The sequence below is a fragment of the Marmota flaviventris genome, chromosome 6, assembly GCF_047511675.1.
Source record: "Marmota flaviventris isolate mMarFla1 chromosome 6, mMarFla1.hap1, whole genome shotgun sequence".
Lineage (NCBI taxonomy): Eukaryota > Metazoa > Chordata > Mammalia > Rodentia > Sciuridae > Marmota > Marmota flaviventris.
The window spans coordinates 52,220,548-52,241,921 of NC_092503.1; the positions used below are offsets into that span (position 1 = coordinate 52,220,548).

Consider the following 21,374-nt stretch of genomic DNA (forward strand, 5'->3'; position numbering starts at 1 on the left):
CTGTACTAATTTACAATCCCCCAAACAGTATATAAGTTTTCCTTTTTCCCTACATCCTCATCAGCATTTATTATTACTTGTATTCTTGTTGGTTGTTCTTCTGATTGGAGTGAGATGGAATCTCATTATAGTTTTGATTTGCACTTCCCTAATCACTAAAGATGCTGAACATTTTTTTTTTATGTATTAGGTGGCCATTTACATTTCTTTGAGAACTGTTTGTTTAGTTCATTTATCCATTAATTAAAGATAAATGAAAGCATTTTATTTCCTTAATATGCTTCTTCTATGTCAAATAGATAATTTTGTAGTATATTATTTTAATTTGCTTCTTGCTTCTTAATAATTTTTAAAGGTTATTTTCTTCATGGAAAGTAGTCTAGTTTGATTAACCTAAGTCCAATTTTAGTATGTTAAAACTTTTCTCCCATTTCATTGCATTTCCTTCTCCTGTTATCATAATACAAATAATTTATTTCTACTTTATAAGACCGTCAACATGATTTTAAAATTACTGCTTTATATACATGTATTTTAAATGAGATAGGAGAGAGTTCCCTACAAAATACCCTTTTAGTATTTTGGGTAGGGCAGATCTGCTAGTGATTAATTCTCTCATTTTGTTTACTATGTTTTGATTTCTTCTTTTTTCCCACTTGGCTCGCCTTTGTTTTTAAAGAATAGCTTTACTAAATACAAAATTCTTAGTTGATTGTATTTTTCCTTTTATCACTCTATATGTCATCTCACTGCCTTTTGGCCTACATGGTTTCTGATGAGAAACTCTACAAATCTTTTAAAGGAAACTTTATGAGGAATTGCTTTCTTTTGCAGCTTTCAAGGTTTTCTCTGTCTTTTGACATTCATGATATATTAAGTTTAGCTTTGAATTTGTTGAGTTCATCTTTAAGTTTGTTGAGTTTCTTAATATGCAGATTGTTTTCCTTCAAATTTGGGAAGTTTGGGTTATTATTTCTTCAGTATTCTACTTTTTTCTTTCTCTCTTCTCCTTCTGGGACTCATATTATGCACATATTAGTAGGTGTGATGACATCCCAGAGATCTATTAGGCTTGCTTCTTTATCTCTTTCTTTCTCTTTTTGTTCTTTAGACTCAAGAATCTGAATGGATCTCTTTTCAAGTTCACTGTCATTTCTTTTGTCTGTTCAAATAGCAGGGCATCAATAGGTTGTCCTATAATTCAATTCTTATATACTAACTACCTGGAGGTAGCATTAGATCCCACAGGTTAAGCACTAAGTCCACAAGCCTCTTACCATTTCACAAGCCAATTACTAAATTCTAGTTTGTGACCTGTGCTTCTGAATGATCAACTATAAATTGTCTGTGATCCCCTCTTCAGGTTTCACTAGTTTCCTGGGGGTGTCTACAGATCTCAGGGAAATCCTTTATTTACATTCCCATCTGTTATAAAGGTTATTACAAAAGATAAACAATCAGTTTAAAGAGATCCACAGGGCAAAGTATGGAGAAGGACCCTCCTACCCTCTTAGGGTATGTTGTCCTCCAGAAACTTCCATGTGTTCAGCAATCAGAAGCTCTCTGAACCTGGTCCTTTTAGGCTTTTATAGAGTCTTCATTACCTAGGCATGATTGATTACATCATTGGCCATTGGCAAGCAGCTTAATTTTCAGTCTCTCCCTTCTTTGGAAGTTGGGGATGGAGCAGAAAGTTCCACATCTATTCTCATGGTTGGTTCCCAGGGGCTCCCATCCAGAGGCTTTCCAGGAACCCCCTAGGTACCAGTCATCCCATTAAATCACAAAAAGAGACCTGGGGATGTGACTCTGTGGTAGAGTGCTGACCAAACAATGCCAGAGGCATCTCAGTATTGCAAAACAAAAAATATATGAAAAGATACTCATCACTTAAGAGATTCCAAGGGTTTTAGGAGCTGTGTGGCAAGAACCAAGGGTCACAGAAAAAGTGTTTTTTATTATATCACAGTATTATATCTCCTCTCATAAGTTTTCACTTCAGCAATTTTACTTTTCATCTCCAGAATTTCTATTTGGTTCTTTTTTTGTTTTTTTTGGAATTTTTTTTTTTAATTTTAATTTTTTATTGTTGGTTGTTCAAAACATTGCAAATTTCTTGACATATCATATTCCACACTTTGATTCAAGTGGGTTATGAACTCCCACCTTCACCCCATACACAGATTGCAGAATCACCTCAGTTACACATCCATTGATTTACATATTGCCATACTAGTGTCTGTTGTGCTCCGCTGCCTTTCCCATCCTCCTCCCCTCCCCTCCTCTCTCTCTACCCCCTCCACTGTATAACCCTGAGGGTCTCCTTCCATTTCCATGCAATTTCCCTTCTCTCTCCCTTTCCCTCCCACCTCTCATCCCTGTTAAATGTTAATCTTCTTCTCCTGCTCTTCGTCCCTACTCTGATCTTAGTTACTCTCCTTATATCAAAGAAGACATTTGGCATTTGTTTTTTAGGGATTGGCTAGCTTCACTTAGCATAATCTGCTCTAATGCCATCCATTTCCCTGCAAATTCTATGATTTTGTCATTTTTTAATGCAGAGTAATACTCCATTGTGTATAAATGCCACATTTTTTTTATCCATTCGTCTATTGAAGGGCATCTAGGTTGGTTCCACAGTCTTGCTATTGTGAATTGTGCTGCTATGAACATCGATGTAGCAGTGTCCCTGTAGCATGCTCTTTTTAGGTCTTTAGGGAATAGACCAAGAAGGGGAATAGCTGGGTCAAATGGTGGCTCCATTCCCAGCTTTCCAAGAAATCTCCATACTGCTTTCCAAATTGGCTGCACCAATCTGCAGTCCCACCAGCAATGTACAAGTGTACCTTTTTCCCCACATCCTCGCCAGCACTTGTTGTTGTTTGACTTCATAATGGCTGCCAATCTTACTGGAGTGAGATGGTATCTTAGGGTGGTTTTGATTTGCATTTCTCTGACTGCTAGAGATGGTGAGCATTTTTTCATGTACTTGTTGATTGACTGTATGTCCTCCTCTGAGAAGTGTCTGTTCAGGTCTTTGGCCCATTTGTTGATTGGGTTGTTTGTTCTCTTATTGTCTAATTTTTTGAGTTCTTTGTATACTCTGGATATTAGGGCTCTATCTGAAGTGTGAGGAGTAAAGATTTGTTCCCAGGGTGTAGGCTCCCTATTTACCTCTCTTATTGTTTCTTTTGCTGAGAAAAAACTTTTTAGTTTGAGTAAGTCCCATTTGTTGATTCTAGTTATTAACTTTTGTGCTATGGGTGTCCTATTGAGGAATTTGGAGCCCGACCCCACCGAATGTAGATCGTAGCCAACTTTTTCTTCTATCAGGCAGCGTGTCTCTGATTTGATATCAAGCTCCTTGATCCATTTTGAATTAACTTTTGTGCATGGCGAGAGAAAGGGATTCAGTTTCATTTTGTTGCATATGGATTTCCAGTTTTCCCAGCACCATTTGTTGAAGATGCTATCCTTCCTCCATTGCATGCTTTTAGCCCCTTTGGTTCTTTTTTGTAATTTCAGTGTCTTTTGCACAAACTTTGCGCTTTTTTCCATTGCTTTCCTTGTTCAGTCCCACCAAAATTTTTCATGGTCACAGATCATGCAATGTTGACTTTCGTTTTCAGGTTTCTGTATATATTAGAATATTCTTTTGTTTGGATGAATTTTATTCACATTTCAAATATTAACTCATGTCACTTCATGGAAACCTTCCTAGATTCTCACAAATCTGTTGTATCTATGAAAGTGATAATAAGATTTTTTTAATATTTATTTCAATACCTATCATATCATATTATAATTGCCTATGTACATGTACTCATCTTTATCTCTAAAGCAGATTATAAAGTTCATGACGTCAGGGACTGTTAGTATGAGCAACCTGTGACCTATCATCTAACATTGGACCTCAATGAGTTGCTAAATGAATAGAGAATTTATGTCTGCATTTATGAATGAAGAAAACAACCATGCTCAGTACTGGAAATACAAAGATATCTTATTAGACAAATGCCTGAATAAAATAAACCTTTGAAACATCTTGTGTTTGAGGAATACAGTTTCTATTAGTAATGTGGGATTAATCACTTAAAGCCAGTGATTCTAGATAAAGATAAAGTGCTCTATTTGAAACAATAAAATAGCAAAAATAAATTTGAAACCAAAAAGCATTATTTACAAATAAAAGAAGAAAATGAAGAGAACTTTCTAACATATCATAGGTCATAAACATCTTCTCATGGTGGGGAATATACTCTAACATTATCTATTGCTGAGGCCAACAAATTATCTATAGAACAGATAGTATATAGTTTAGATTTTGAGGGCTATAATGTCTGAAAACCTGTTGCAACTTACTCAACTCTACCTGTAGCAAAGGAACCCATAGATCATTCCAAATGGGGTGTGGTGCATCCCAATAAAGTTTATCTCCCAAAACAGGCAGCAATCAGAATTTGGTGCAAGTGCTATAAATCTATTACACAGATATAATTAACTCCCTATTTTTGGAATTTGTCTTCAGTTTATTTCCCTATTAGTAATCTAGCATCACTTCATGTTCATTTTCAATTTTCGGCCTAAGATAAATTCTAAATGTAATATACTCTTTCTGAGACTAAAAGTATATCCTTGGGCTGGGGTTGTGGCTCAGTGGTAGAGTGCTCGCCTAGCACATGTAAGGTGCTGGGTTCGATGCTCAGTACTACATAAAAATAAATAAATAAAATAAAGGTTAAAAAAAAATAGATGCAGCCATTGCCTTTAAAAAAAAAAAAAAAAGTAGATCCTTATGAGTTAGTCAGATTCCTGATACTGTAGCAAGTACTTGAAATAAACAACTTATAAAAAGGAAGTTTATATTAGCTTACCATTTGGAAGTTTATAAGTCAGTTGACCCTGTTGCTTTTCAGGCTCTGAGAAAGCAACATACCATGGAAAGGAGCGTGTAACTGAGCAAAGCACTTACTTACCTTATGGCCTAGACATGAAAAAGAAGAGAAGAAATTCTGGTTCCATAGTCCCCTTCAAGGGCGTGCCCCCAATGACCTAAAACTTCACTCTGGGCTTCACCTTTTAAAGGTTCTTTTGCTTCCCAGTTAAGTGCCAAAGTAGGGATCAAGCCTTTAACACTTGGCCTCTGGGGGACATTCTAGATCCAAACTATAACCTTATAACTTTTTTCATCAAGGATAGATAATTTAACATTTGCTTTCTAACTGTGACTGTGAGCATTTTGTTTTGTTCTTTTTGTGGTTATTGAGAATGGAGAAAGATAGAGTGAAACTTTAGAAGGAAAGAAAGAAAGACTGGAGGGAAACAGATTGAGATAATAATAGGGATATAAAACTTGAAATATTCCAGGAAGAAGAAAATAGAGAAAAATTCCATAACAACAAATTTTCCTACTCACATGCCAAGTTTTTATTTATTTAAAACATTTCGTACATCAAGTTTGAGATTTAAGTGGGGTTTTGCAAATTAGAAATAAATTTTTTTATTTTTCCTAAAATATTCTTAGACTGGCATGATTTCCATTGTGGTTAATCGGTGAGAGAGAGAGAGAGAAAGAGAAAATATATATATATATGTGTGTGTGTATAAGTGTGTATATGTGTGTGTGTGTGTGTGTGTGTGTGTGTGTATATATATATATATATATATATGGAAAAGTCTAATCAATTGGTTCAGGGATTGGCATCTTACTATCAGTGGGCCAAATTCTTACCTTTTGTCTGTTTTGTGTATATGAAATTTATTTATTTTTTAATTTTTCCTTTTTTTTGGTACTAGGAATTGAACTCAGGGGCACTCACCACTGAGCCACATCCCCAGCCCTATTTTGTATTTTATTTAGAGACAGGATCTCACTTGAGTTGCGTAGCACATCTTTTTTTTTTTTTTTTTTTTTTTTTTTGCTGAGGTTGCCTTTGAACTCACAATCCTCCTGCCTCAGCCTCCCAAGCTGCTGGGGTTACAGGCATGCACCACCATGCCTGGCCATAAATGAAATTTATTATAACATAATTAGGTACATTGACTTAGTATAGTCAATGGCTGCTTTCAGGTTTTAAAGTGGCAGAGTTATGTAGTTGTATTAGAGACAGTATGGCCCATAAAGCTTAAAATGTTTACTATCTTCTACTTTATAGGAAAAGTTTACAAATCCCTAAATTAGAAAACTTTTATGTTTAGTCAGTTTACTGAAAATGGATCTACAAATATACAAGTAATTTTGCTACAAATGGGTAACCAAGATTTTAGACACTTAATTTGGAGACCAGATCTAGGAGCTTAAAATACGAAACACAATGTTGAAAAATGACAAGAAATGTTAGAATACAGTGAACTCATAGAACAAGTATGCATTCCATGAAAGATGAATTTCAAGACTCCTACATACTTGTTATTAAGAAGCACCTGCCTTTGTTATAAAAAGACCTACTTACACATAGTTGGAAGTAGCCAACTCTATAAAGTTTTGCCCAGTCTTTAAAAAGCAGCAGTTGTACTGTGTGACAAGTTTCAATGGAGCATTGCTGAAATAACTGTTACAGCTTCTGAATTAGGCAACAGTATTCAAATTGAAAAACTCAGACTCAATAAATGTTTGAAATCTGTGTGCATAAGCTTATTCCAAAGATGAGCTTTATTTCTACTGGACATGTAGCCTAAATTCTTTTTGACATGAGTGTAAGACTAGATATGTATAGGTGAAAGAGAAGGGGAGATTGGTTAAAAGGATACAAAGTCTCTTTTTTTAATATTTATTTTTAGTTGTAGATGGACATAATACCTTAATTTTATTTATTTTTTAAAAAGAGAGAGAGAGGATTTTTTAATATTTATTTTTAGTTTTCAGTGGACACAACATCTTTATTTTATTTTTAATGTGGTGCTGAGGATCGAACCCAGCGCTTCACGCATGCGACGCGTGTGCGCTACCGCTTGAGCCACATCCCCAACCCTTTTTTTTTTGTGTGTGTGTGTGGTGGTGCTGGGGATTGAACTCAAGGCCTTGTGCATACAAGGCAAGCACTCTACCAACTGAGTTATACCTCCAGCCCCAATTTTATTTTTTTATATGTGGTGCTGAGGATGGAACCCAGGGCCTGGCATGTATTAGGCGAGCACTTTACTGCTGAGCTACAATCCAAACCCCAGGATACAAAGTTTCTATAAGAAAGGATGAGTAACTTCTGGAGATCTGTTTACTGCATGGTGACTAGAGTTAATAATGCATACTTAAATGCTAAAGAGATTAGATCTTAAATATTCTCACCAAAAATATTAAGTATGAGGTGACAGATATGTTAATAAGCCTGACTAGTTTATCTCTCAGGAATTTTACAGTTATGTGACACCACACATTTATATGACATAGAGCTAGTGAAGGGAAATAAATGGAGACAGGCTGTATTTGTCAAGACAAAGCAGTGCTATTACAAAACTACAAATATTATAGTAGACATTCTGTTGCCCAAAAGAAATTGATTCTCATATCATTTTTATACATTTCTCTTTATTTAATTTTTGAGTTTATTTTATCTTGTTTCTCATCATTTGCTTTTCTGTAATACTTATTCTTTATTAAAAAATGTTAGTGGGGTTGGGGATGTGGCTCAGGCGGTGGCGCGCTCGCCTGGCATGCGTGCGGCCCGGGTTCGATCCTCAGCACCACATACAAACAAAGAGATTGTGTCCGCCGAAAACTAAAAAATAAATATTAAAATTCTCTCTCTTTCTACCGCTCTATCTCTCTCGCTCTCTCTTTTAAAAAAAAAATGTTAGTGTTATGCCAAGAATTCACATTATGATTGTTCTTCAGGATGTTCTTAAGAAAAGGTGGTGAGCCCAAGAACCAGAGAGTGTGTCTGTTGTAATTACTACAGCTTTGAATAGGACTTTAGGTTATTCAGAATAGAGAAGTCCAATGAGCTGGGGACTCTTTCCAAACCCATATACTCAGGTTTTCCTGTAACCCCACTGATAGTTTGTTTGTTTATTTATTTGTTTGTTTGTTTGTTTTTCCCCCCTTTGCAGTACTGGAAATGGAACCCAGAGACATTCTATCATACACTACATCCCCAGCCTTCTTATTTTATTTTTGAGACTAAATTGCCCACATTAGCCCCAAACTTGCTATCTTCTACCTCAGCTTCCCAAGTCCCTATAATTACAGGCGTATGACATTGTACCAGGCTGATAGTTCTATTGTATTATTTCTCTGTTTACATGGATTTGGTTCTTCAGATATTCACAACTTTCATATTATTCCTTTCTCCTTGAACAATTATTCCATTTTGCTGAGCATTGTTTCTTTCATTTAATAAATACTTATTAAACATATAAAATGCATTTTGCACTGAGTCCACGGATATTATGTTCATCCACACACACACAATGTCAACTCCCAAAGAATTTGCCATCAAATGGGTGAGTCAGATAAGGAAAGGGGAAGTTATATAAATTAAGAACTGAGAAATTAAGTGTTAAGGAAGCAAGTTTTGAAAATCAAACCAACATTCAAGCAGTGTTACATAGAGCATTGGTTTTAGATTTTGTTGATCTGGTTTCAAATCCTTAAAAGCCATGAGACTCTAAGTTAACTTCAGTGATACTTGCTAGGTTGTTTTAAGTCTTAGGAATAAATAGATGTAAAGCACTTAGCGTAGTGCCTGCTGAATAAATGATGTTTTCCCTTTTTGTAAATCATCATTCAAAATTGTGATTCCAAAGCTTTTAAGTAGATGATTTATCTGGCTTCTACTTCATAAGAAATATGAAAAATGGATATATGATTATTTTGAAGACACTTTATCAGCATTCTGACATAAACTTATTAGAAATCAATTTTTATAATTCTTTTATAAAACTCACTCAGAATTCCATTAAGATATATTGACTATCTTAAGAACTTGTAATATTACTTATAAAACATTTTATCACACTAGTAATTCTGAAATCACTGGTCCTGAATTTGTGAACTAAAGAGGGAGTACTTCTCTGTCTCCCCACCTCCTTCATCCTGTAGTTTAATCAAGTTATGTTTTGTGACCAGAGGATAATTTTTCTAACCTTTATTCCTGAGTTATTTAAAAAACATTTAAGTAAGTCATCAATGAATTGATGAAATGTATTTTCTAAAGACTTGTTATAATTAGAATTTTCTCTATGTGAAGAATATTAAAAATAACATTTTGGAAATTATACAATGTTTTATTTAGAAACAAAGTACTTGCTTTTCACAGAAAATAATTGTTTTGTTTCTTTGAAATTAAGTAGCATAACTATTGCTAAAAATATAAACTGAGGGTTTGAGATTGTAGCTCAATGGTAGAGTACTTGCTTCGCACATGTGAGGCACTGGATTCAATCCTGAGCACCACATAAATAAATAAAATAAAGGTATTGTGTTCATCAATTACAACTATTTTCAAAAATATATAAACCAAGTTTGGTATAGTTGCAGCACAGTTTGTATTTCTTCAAAAGTGTGATGATTGATATCAAATCAGAATATTGTCTAGAGGTTACAATTCTTGTAACATTAAATAACAAATCATTCCAGTTTTGTTATACCATATGTAATAAGCGTTCAAGATTTGTTGTTTAAACTACCTTAAAAATGCTAGCTGGGTGTAGTAGTGTATGCCTGTAATTCCAGTGGTTCGGGAGGCTGAAGCAGGAGGATCATGAGTTCAAAGCCAGCCTCAGCAAAAGCAAGTTGAGCAACTCAGTGAGACCCTGTCTCTAAATAAAATACAAAAAATAGTTCTGGGGATTTGGCTCAGTGGTTGAGTGCCCCTGAATTCAATACTCGTCCCCCAAAATAAGAAAGCTAATTCCTTATAAGTATAAGCACAAAATATCAACAATACATAGAACTATTTTATATAAACCATTCTAAGTCAGCATTGAAAATAGTGATCAAATAACTACTTTCGTATCAAAAAAAAAAGGCCAGTGAGGGTAAATAGTGAATGGCTGCACTGCATGAGGAAAATGGACATGTGCTATCATGCCATTCTTCCTATTTGAGTTAGACAAATGGTATATGCCCAGGGGTAATGAGGGTCAATGCTCTGAAGAAAGACAGGAACCACTTCCATACAGCCCTGCCAGATTCAGGAAACTAATGGTACATCTGCTATTTTGTTGTTGTTGTTGTTGTTACTTTGGATGCGTTACTGTTTCTATAGCATTTATTTTGTGGATCCTCACTCATATTACTTTTTTTATCTTGGCTGTGCCAGCTTTTGTGTTGGCAAACTATTGCCATTTACCCTTTACTGCACTTCCTGAAAACTGTGCATATTTTTTTCTCTCCCGCCCTCCCTCCCTCTTTCTCTCTCATTGTGTTCGCTCTGTCCCACTCCATCAAGTAGAAAATTTAGTTTTCTAGAAATTTATTACCATTGATTTATAGAGGTTTTGTTTTGATTTGGGTTTGTCTTTTTTGTTTATTTGTAATAGCAAAATTTTATTTTGCCCTCCTCCCCATCTCTAATAGCAAAATTCTATACTCTAAAACTCCTTTTACCGTTTTCTTTCTTGTAAAGCTATGTCTTAAAGAAATTTCTTATTTGAAAATTAATGCCAACACAGGCATTCATTGATTTATTTAGTAAACTTTCAATGAATTTTATAAGGCTCATAACCCTGAGCTATATGGTATTATGGGTGATTCAGTAAAGTATTTAAAAGTAGTCAGGTTATAAGTGTGAAGTAGTCAAATACATTTCACCAAAGCTACTATAATATTTAAATCATACTACAGTGCTTATGCTTATAAAATGCTTCCAAATGTTCTTTTGTTACATATAGTTAATACAGATGACTTTAACTCTAGGTTTTCTTCTACTCCTATGTTAGATAAGCTGTATTGCCATTTCAGAGATTTTGCATTCTGAGTTTTGTATTGTTAAAATGTTTCTCAAGTCTAAACTTTATAATATGTTACATTTTAGGTCAGAAGACATGTCTTCATCTGCATGGCATCTTTCCTTACCTCTATGTGCCATACGATGGTTATGGACAGCAGCCAGAAAGCTATCTTTCTCAGATGGCATTCAGTATCGACAGAGCACTTAATGTGGCTTTAGGCAATCCATCTTCCACTGCTCAGCATGTGTTCAAAGTGTCATTAGTATCAGGAATGTAAGTATATGATAATCCTTTTAAAATTTCTATTATCTGTATTTCTTTTGCTATTCTAGTTAAAGGAAAACATTCAGTTAAAATATATTGTTTGTATTCCTTTTACTTTCCCTGTAAAGGGAAATTTCTTGAAGTAAATTTTTGTTGGAATAAATGATGATTAACAGTGGTTTTTTATGTTTTAAATCTTTTCCATTTGTTTCCTAGGATTGTAGAAATTCATTGATTCATATTTATCTATTGAGTAGTTTCTCTGTGCCATATTACTATTCCAGGCACTTGATGTGTTAGCTTTCTGTCCCTGTAACAAAATACCTGATATAATCAACTTATAAAGAGAAAAGGATTATTTTGGCTCATAGTTTCAGAGGTTACAATCCTTGGTAGGTTTGCCCCATTGCTTTGGGCTTGTGGCCAGACAGTACATCACTGTGGGAAGATAACAACAGAGCAAAACTGCTCACCACATGGCCAAGGAGAAAAGGAAAGACTGTGGTTCCATGATCCCCTTTAAAGATATCCCCTTAATGACCTAAAGAGATCCCATAAAGCCTGCCTCTTAAAGCTTCTACCACCTCCGAAAGTGCCACCTTGGTGAACTTGAGCATGTGGGCCTTTTGGGGGGCATTCAAGATCTAAACTGTAGGCTGGTCCTGTGACACACACCTATTATCCCAGTGACCCTGAAGGCTGAGGCAGGAGGATCGCAAGTTCAAAACCAGCCTCAGTGACTTAGAATGACCTGTTTCAAAAACTAAAAAGGACTGGGGTTGTATCTCAGTGGTAGATCACCTCTAGGTTCATTCCCCAGTAAAAAAAAAAAAAAAAAAAAGGAAAAAAAATCAAAACTATAGAGCTTGGAATATATTGTTGAGCAAAACAAAAATCTCTGCTCCTATGCTGGTTGCACTCTAGCAGTGGAAAACATAATAACGTATACATATAGCATGAAGTAAAACCATTTGTTTTTTGTATAATTACTACTATAGAAGAAGAGAAGATGGAGAGCAGGGTAAGAAGGATCAGTTGTAAAGGACTAGAGGAAGTAGACTGGTGGCAAATGTATATAGGGTAATTAGGAAAGGTCTCATTGACAAGGTCAATGATATTTAAACAAACATGTGAAGAGCATAAGGCAGTAGAAACAGCATGGAAGCCAGGAGTGAAGCGTTGGATAAAAGGAGGTTGAGAAAGATATGAGAGGATGGAGATCAGGTAGGCTAGTGGTACTCAAAGTATGGTATCCATACTTTGGCTTCCAGTACAACTGTGAGAACATAGCTCTCAAATTTCCAAATACAGGGAATGCAATTGAAAAGTGGCCCTTCTACTATGTGGTTAAATCCTATGAATCACTCCATGTAACCTGAATCTGCTTTCCATAGGCTGGTCTTAACTAGTGACTGAACATGGTAAGGACACTAAGGCAGTCTGTTCCTGAGAAGCTTGAGACTCCCCTACAGCCATGTTATATACTTCAATTAGAATCATATCACAGATCTTTTCTCCATCCTTCTCTTCTTCACATGGGACCTGATTAGTATCTAGGTCTGGTGTTGGTTCCAACTCTTCTGCCTCTTTCCCTCATTTTCTCTCACAGGTGCCTTCCCTAATAAATATCTTGGACATTTGTTGTTTGTTTCTCAGAAGACTTGGAGTAACAGGCTTAGAAATTTGAAAGAAATACATTGTTGGACCCCACTCCAGAGTTACTGAATCAGAAACTGATGATGGCCCCCAGGAATCTGTGTTTTAATAAACCTTTCTGATAATTCTCATGCATACTAAAGTTTCTGAATCACTGCAGGAGACTCTTCCAAGAACTTTGAATTTAACTGTAAGCTATTGCATGATTTTGAGCAACCCAAGTCTGACTAAAGTTGGAGGGATTATTTTAGCAACTATGTAGCAGGACAGATTGTTGGAGGACATAGGTAGAAGGGAGAGTAGTAGGATTCTGTTTCATCAGTCTGGGTAAAAAAAATATGGTGGCTTGAGTTAGTGTAGTAGCATGAGTAGTGTGAAGTGGTCAGTTTCTGAATCTGTACTGAGGGTCGAGATTTTCTGTCTCATTGGATGAAGGTTGTGAGAGCGCAGTCAAGAATGTCTATAAAATTCTGAGCCTGAGTCTTTACAGTATCTGATAACCAATATTCTATTTTCTACTTTGAGATAAAAATCTGTAAGTAAGAACATGCCATATTTGCCTTTCTGCATTTGACTTATTTTACTTAGCACAATATCCTCCATGTTGTTCCACCCATGTTGCTGCAAATGACAGAGTTCTATTCATTTTTATGGCTGAATAATATTCCATTGTGTATATGTACTTCATTGGCTTTACTTATTCATCTATCCGTGGATACCTCTCTTGATCATCCCATATATTAGCTTTTGTGAAACAGTGCTTCAGTAAACATGAAAGTGCAGATGTCTCTTTGGTACAAGCTGATTTCAACTCCTTTGGATGTATACCTAGTAGTGGGATTGCCAAATTACTTGGTAGTAATATTTTGAGGAACCACCATACTATTTTCCATAATGGCTATATTAGTTTGCATTACAGCAACAGTGTATGGGATTTCCCCTTTATCTGTATGCTTGCCAGCATTTGTTACTTTTTGTCTTCTTGATAATAGCCATTCTAGCAGGAGTAACATAACATCTCATTTTGGTTTTGATTTCTATTTCCATAATGATTAACGATATAGAGCATTTTGCCATATATTTGTCATTTGTATATCCTCTTTTGAGAAACATCTATTCAGGACATTTGCTTATTTTTAAATTAGATTTTTGGGGTTTTTTTTACTGTTGAATTCTTCATGTTCTAGATATGAATTCTTTGTTCACATGAATAGTTTGCAGACAATTTCTCTCGTTGTATAGGTTCTCTCTTCACTCTATTGATTCAGTGTTTCCCCTTATTTCTTCCTAGTTTCATGTTTCACATGTAAGGTTTTGATAGATTTTCAGCTGATTTTTTAATATAAGAGATAGGGATCTAGTTTCTTTCCTCTGCATATGGATATCTCATTTTCCTACTACCACTTATCGAAGAGATTTTCCTTTCTCCAATGTATGTTCTTGCTGCCTTTGTCAAAAATCAGTTGGCCATAAATACATAGCTTAATTTCTGGGTTCCTTATCTTATAAAATCAGTCTGTTAATTGATTTTTATACTAGTTTCATGATGTTTTAGTTACTGTTGCTTTTTTATATGTTTTGAAGTCAGGTGTTATGATGCCTCTAGCTTTGTTCTTTTGCTCAGGATTGCTTTAGCTGTGTGTGACCTTTTGTGGTTCCCTGTAATTTTAGAAGTGTTTTTTTGTTGTTGTTGTTGTTGTTTTGTTTTTGTATTAGGGATTGAACCCAGGGGCGCTTAACCACTGAGCCATAACCCCAATCCTTTTTTATATTTTAATTTAGAGACAGGGTTTCACTGAATTGCTTAGGGCCTTGCTAAGTTGCTGAGGCTGGCTTTGAACTTTGAATCCTCCTGCCTCAGCCTCCCAAATTGCTGAGATTACAGGTATGTGCTTCCAAGCCCGGTTGTCTTATTTCTATGAGGGATGTCTTTGGAATTTTTATAACAATTACATTGAATCTATATATGTCACTTTGGGTAGTAGAGAGAGTTTAACAATGTTAGTTTTTCCCAATTCATGGACATGGGGTGTCTTTCCATGTTTATGTGTATGCATGTGTCCTCCTTTATTTCTTTCTCTAGTGTTCTGTAATTTTCATTGTAGAGAGCATTAATTTCCTTCGTTGAATATATTCTTAGGGGGTTTTGGTTTTGGTTTTTGGTAGCTAGGAAAAATAGGTTTGCCTTCTTGATTTTATTCTCAGCATTTTCATTATTGACATAATCAGCAACCTTACTAAATTCATATATCGTTTTTTTAACTTTGTTTGTTTGTTTGTTTGTTTGGGGTTTTTTTTTGCAGAGTGTTTAGTTTTTGTTTTTGTTTGTTTGTTGTTGTTTTGTGGTACTGGGAATTGAACCCAGAGCTTCATGCTTTCCAGGCAAGCACCCTTCCATTGGGCCGCATCCCCAACCTAGGTTTCTTTGTATACAAAATCATGCCACCTGCTAACAGGAATAATTTGACCTCCTTCTATATAATTGGTTTGCTTTTTATTTATTTCTCTTGTCTTATTGCTCTGGCTAACACTTGGCAATGATATATTTCATTAAGAGTGGTGAAAGTAGACATTTTGTCTTGTTAGAAAAAAACAATTTCCACTTTTCCCAATTGGTGTGATATAGGCTGTTGAGTTGTCATATATGGCCAATATATGAGGTATATTTCCTCTACATCTAATTTTTATCAAATGTTTTTCTCCATCTATTACAATAATCATAAGATTTTCATCCTTCATTCTGTTTATATTTATCTTTGTATATGTTGAAACCACCCTTGCAACCCAGGAATAAGTCCCATTTGATTATGGTATACAATATTTTTGGCATGCCTTTGGTTTTGATTTGCTGGTATTTTGTTGAGAATTTTTGCATCTGTATTCATTAGAGATATTTGTCTATAATTTGTTGTTGTTGTGTCCTTGTCTAGCTTTGGTATCAAGATATTGCTGGTCTCCTAGGATAAATTGTAAGGGTTGCTTCCATTTCCATACTTTGGAGTAGTTTAAGAGAATTGGCATTAATTCTTTAGAAGTTTGATAACAAATTCATCAATGAAGCCAATCTATCTACTCCTGGATTTTTCTGTGTTGGAAAACTTTTTATTATTCAGTCTTACTACTTGTTACTTATCTGTTCAGATTTGTTATGTCCTCATGGTTCAGTTTTGGTAGGCTATATGTCTCCAGTAATTTATCCGTTTCTTTTTATTTTTTCCAATTTCTTGGAATATGATTGTTCATAATAATAGTCCTCAGTGATTCTGTGTATTTTTGTGTTGTCAGTTGTAATGTCTTCTTTCATGTCTGATTTTGTTTATTTGAATCTTTTTGTTGTTTTGTTGCTATTCTAACAAACCATCTCTTCATTTCATTGATATTTTGTATTGTTTCTATTCTGGTCTTTGTTACTATTGTTTTTGTTTTGTTTTGAAGAGAGATATGGTTGATATGTACATTGATGAAAGTTAGGTGTTAAAATCTCCAACTATTGCTGGACTTGGTGTCACACGCCTGTAATCCTAGCAGCTCCGGAGGCTAAGACAGGAGGATCTTGAGTTCAAAGCCAATCTCAGCAATGGCAAGGTGCTGAGCAATTCAGTGAGACTCTGTCTCTAAATAAAATACAGATGGGCTAGAGATGTCATTCAGTGGCTGAGTGCCCCTGAGTTCAATCCCTGGTACCCCTCCTCCAAAAAAAGAAAAAGAAAAAATCTCCAACTATTAGTCTATCTCTCCTTATAGATTGCTTTTATTTGCTTTGTATAATTGGGTGTTCCAATGTTGGGTATATATATATTTACAAATGTTATTTCCTCTTGCCAGATGAATTCCTTTATCATTATATGGTAACCTTTCTTGTCTCTTTTTCCGTTATTTTTAACTTAATCTATTTTATTAGATTCATCTGCTTTGCATTTGTATTACATCTTTTTCCATCTTTTAATTTTCAATCTGTATCTTCACTGGCGAAAAGAGTTTCTTCCATTTAAACCCATTCTGCCAGTCCAATATCTTTTAGTTAGGGAATTTAATGTACTTAAATTCAAGGTTATTATTGATAAATGCATACTCTTGTCATTCTGTTGATACCCCCTCTCCCTGGTTTTGTATATTGTTTGTTCTTTCTTTCTCTCTTTATTATCTTTGTTATTTATCCGTTTCCATATTGATTGTGTTTGATTCTCTTCTTTTTTTGTGTGCCTTCTCTACTATTGAGTTTTGTACTTTTGTGTATTTCATGAGAGTAGTAATTATCTTTTCATTTCTAGTGTAGAAATTGCTTAAACATTTGTTGTAGTGCCTGGTAATAATAAATTCCCTCAGTTTTTGCTTGTCTTGAAAAGTATTTATCCTTTATTTTTGTAAATAGCTTTGCTGGGTGTAGTATTTTTGGGTTGGCAGTTTTTTCTTTCAGGACTTTGAACATATAACCCATTTTCTCCTTTCCTATAAGGTTTCTGCTAAGAAGTCTGCTTTTATCCTAATGAGTTCTTTTTTAGGTGACTTGACACTTCTTTTACTGTTTTTAGAATTTTCTCCTTTTTTTTTTTTTTTTTTGAGTTTGACAGTTTGGCTGTAATATGCTTTGGAGAGAGAGTCCTTTTTGATCAAATCCTTTGAGCTTCCTGGACCTGGATATTCATATCTTTTCTAAAAATTGGAAAGTTTTAAGCAATTATTTTGTTGACTAGGTTTTGTGTGTCTTTTTCCTTCTCAGGTTCTCAAAAGGTGGAAGTTTGCTTGTTTAATGGTGTCCCATATGTCTTGAAAGCTTTCCTCATTCATTTAAAAAAAAAAAAAATCTGATGGGGTTATTTTAAAAGTACTATCTACAAGATTAGAAATTTTTTTATTCTATATGTTCAATTCTATTATTTTTTATTTCATTCATTGAGATTTTTTAACTCCAAGATTTCTTTCTTTTCTTTCTTTGTTTCTTTTTTACTTACAAAGAAAAAGAGGTTTATTTTGTTTCTTTTTTACTTATAAAGAAAAAGAGATTTATTTTGTCTCATAGTTCTGGTACAAGATCAAGAGATCTCATTTGATGATGGCCTTCTTGCTGACAGAATCCAGAGGTGACAGGGTACATACTACATTGAGAAAGACAAGAAGCTCAAGAGATCTAGCCAAACTTTCTGTCATAGCAGTCCCACTCTCAAGGTGACCCACTAACCTATTAATCTATTAATTGCCCATTAGGGCAGAACCTTGGTCATCTCTTCATAATAAGGATTAAATTTTACCATGATTTTCAGAGGGGACACCAAGATAGTTCTTTTTCATAGTCTCTTTTTGCTGAATTTCTCCTTTATATCACAAATTGTCTTTCTAATTTCAAGGAATTGCCTGTATTCTCTTCCATTTTATTTTCTTAAAACTCATTCTTTTGGATTTTTTTGTAGAGCAATTCATTTATTTCCTTTTCTTTGGAGTTTATTGCTAGAGAGTTATTGTATTTCTTTGGAAGCATTATGTTACCTTGTTTTTTCATCCTTCTCTATGTTAATATTCGTGCATCTGGTGGGTCAGTTTCGTACCAATTTATAGTAAAACTTTTGGCTAGTCATGTGTCTTAGAGTTTGGGTTGGATATTTTGTGTTAGTTTTGGTTACACGTGGTCATGTTAATATCTGTAGCTTCTTCAGCCCTAATCAGTGCTGGCAATGTCTTCAAATGTCTCAGTAGCCTAGGCTACAGGGGTTGTGGGATTGCACTGCCAGGTGGGAAGCAGCTTCCTTAGGCAGGGCCAGCAAATACACCAGCACCCATCACTTTCTGTGTGTCATGTTAGGGTGGAGCTACCTTGGTCATCCCAGCTGTATATGGCACCCCAGGTAGTAGAGTGGGGTGCCTGTCAGGATCTAAGGGCTACACAGGACCCCGGCTTTACTAATGGGCCTAGATGGTTTTCCTGTAAGTGCCTAAGAACTCTACTGATGTTTTTTGTATAGTCCCTGCAGGATGACTTACCCAGGAAGGTCTACCTAGATGTGTCCTTGAGTTAGAATGTGTGGTTAAGGCTGAGCATCTGCTTCTCAGGACCTCAGTGGGCAGAGCTTGTAAGTGATACAGAAGTATCACTGAGGCTGCCTGGTTGCTTCTTGGGGGTCTCAGCAGGTGAACCAAAGGAAAGGCTGCTTCCAGCTATTAGAGGTAGATGGTCAAGAGTAACTTTTTAATACAGTCATAATGATTGAGATTAAGACAAAGTGGTTTACTTCTTTTTGTCTCTAGTTTGTATTTTTAAAATAAAAGTTGTATTTTAAAAGCCTCAATATTTTATGTTATAGGTTTAACTGAAAGGTCTTGGATTTTTTTTTAGTTGTTTGTTTTTTGAATAATATTGAAATAAGACCAAATTAAACTGAATCTAATTAGGGTAATAAGTTGCATTACTTCTTTTATGAATGATGAAAGTAATTTAACATATCTCTTTCTTATATTTCAGGCCTTTTTATGGTTATCATGAGAAGGAAAGACACTTTATGAAGATCTATCTTTACAATCCTGCAATGGTGAAAAGGTACAAAGATAAATGAAACCAAAACATAAAATAACTAAGATTTATTATTTTTATCATTGAAAATAAAGACTAGAAGAAAGGCCTGTATAGTTTGTAACATGATAGAAAAAAAGACCCTAAAATGTACATATAAGTGTAAGCATAGAGACCTATGGCTAGGACTATAGGATGGGTATTTTAAAGGTGTAGGGACCCTGGTTTATAACCCCCATTGGTTTATTCCTGTCTTAGATGTAGAAAGTTTGTAAAAGTAGGTAAGGAGAAATGAGAGCTGCCTTATATTATGATATTAGTGTCCTGCTGGCAAGATCAGATATTTAATACTAAAGACAAGCTTTGTCTTAAATTTCAAAGCAAGGAGAAATTTGTGAAAGACAGACCAATGTACAAAGACTTCCTGTTGAGTCCTTACTAGCTGTTAGTAAAATTTTATATACTGAACTTTTTTTGTTAGTTTTGGTTGTTTTTGTTTTCCTCCTCTTCCTCTTCCCCTCCCCCTTAATTAATATCTGCCGCTAGTTTATTCTCTCACTTATCCTGGAGCCCAAATTATTGAGAGCAGGAAAGGCACATATATAAATATTATTATCCTTTCAGATTCATGACAAGAGTTTTCATTGTATATGATAATAAGCTAGGGTAAAAATAGATTTGGAGAAATGCTGAGTATTGTTTTTTTCCAGGAGATTCTCTCTGCCAGTAGGCATTGGGTTCCAAAAGTTAATCTTTTGGTAAGACACAAATTGAATGTTTTCCTAAAATGAATTAAGGTACTATGATAGGCATAACTACCAAAGATGTGAGGTTTATTCTGAATTAAATCAGTTGACTACTAATCCCAATTGATCTTTTTTTCTCTACATAACCAGCGAAAACTAGTTTTTTTTACAGACTGCAAAATAGCTTCTGTTTATGTAAGGTACCAAAATAATTTTTCAGAAACATAAACACAGTTTAAAAAAATGGGGGGGTGGGTGCCAGTTCCCCTTTACTTACTTTCTTATAATCAGAAGTACAAAAGAACAATCACCATGGATTCCTACCATCTCTCACAAATTCAGTAGTAAGAAAATAAACTTTACTCATTTTTCCTTTTCTCATTCATAAGTTGCTCTCCAGTGGGAATCACGACTAAAAGTTTTATAAATCTTTTATAAATCGTCTACAAAGTATAATTTTACTTAAAGTATAAATGTAATGTATTTTTCTTCCTTGTACCTGTAGCAATTAAATACTTACTAAATTATTATCAATAAGTTCTCTTTACATTATGTAGCCAGCTTATCACAATACCTATCTGAAACCTCTGATTTATTAATGGATTTGTTTATTCATTTTTAAAAAACAAAATTTGTAAGGTGTCTACATAATTTGATGCACTGTGGAAGCTTCTGGGTAAACAGTAATGAGCAAAGTTTGAATGGTTCTTGCCTTTAGGGAATTTACAGCAAAACAAGGGAACAGTAAATTAGTAACCCAATCATATAACCAAAAATCATGATAAATACTCTGAAGGAAAGGATAGGGTGTTAACGAAAGAAAATATTTTTTCCTTTTTTGTTATTTTATATTGTAACATTATACGTTAGTCATTTGCATTATAACATTTAACTAATACATAGTGCAGTGGTAAAGAGTTCCGAATGTGAAACTAGATTGCCCTTTTCAACACCTGGATCTGCTGCTTGCTAGCTTGGTGACTTTAGGCAAGATATTTAATCTCTTTATGCCTTAGCTTCCTCATCTTTAATAGGGTTGATATTAGTGTGCTTTATTCTAATGACTAAGTACAGTTTTTATCTCCCATTTGTTCTTTATTCCAATATAGCTCTTACTTACCCAACCATACTACTGAATTTGCTTTCTCAAATTGCAAAATCCAATTTTTTGTTTTTACCTTTTGACCTTGTGGTAATAATAATGAGATCTTCAAACAATCCCAAATGTTGGCTTCTGAAATATGAACTTTATTTCCTCATACATGTCTGATCATTCATATATCTGCCATTTTATTGGTTCCTTTTGAAATATTTGT

At 34.7% G+C, this 21,374-nt stretch overlaps 1 protein-coding gene across 4 annotated transcripts in view; it reads left to right on the forward strand.

Annotated features, from left to right (window-relative positions):
• The window catches only part of Rev3l (REV3 like, DNA directed polymerase zeta catalytic subunit), a 185,109-nt gene that overhangs the window by 50,082 nt on the left and 113,653 nt on the right, over positions 1-21,374 (forward strand). For all 4 annotated transcript variants that reach the window (XR_011707713.1, XM_027928308.3, XM_071613117.1 and 1 more), the window contains 2 exons: positions 10,974-11,163; positions 19,265-19,339. Coding sequence is in view for 3 of the 4 variants with exons in the window: in XM_027928308.3 (XP_027784109.2) it covers positions 10,974-11,163; positions 19,265-19,339 (265 nt within the window). In the remaining variant the exon portion in view is untranslated. The remainder of the gene's footprint in view (positions 1-10,973; positions 11,164-19,264; positions 19,340-21,374) is intronic.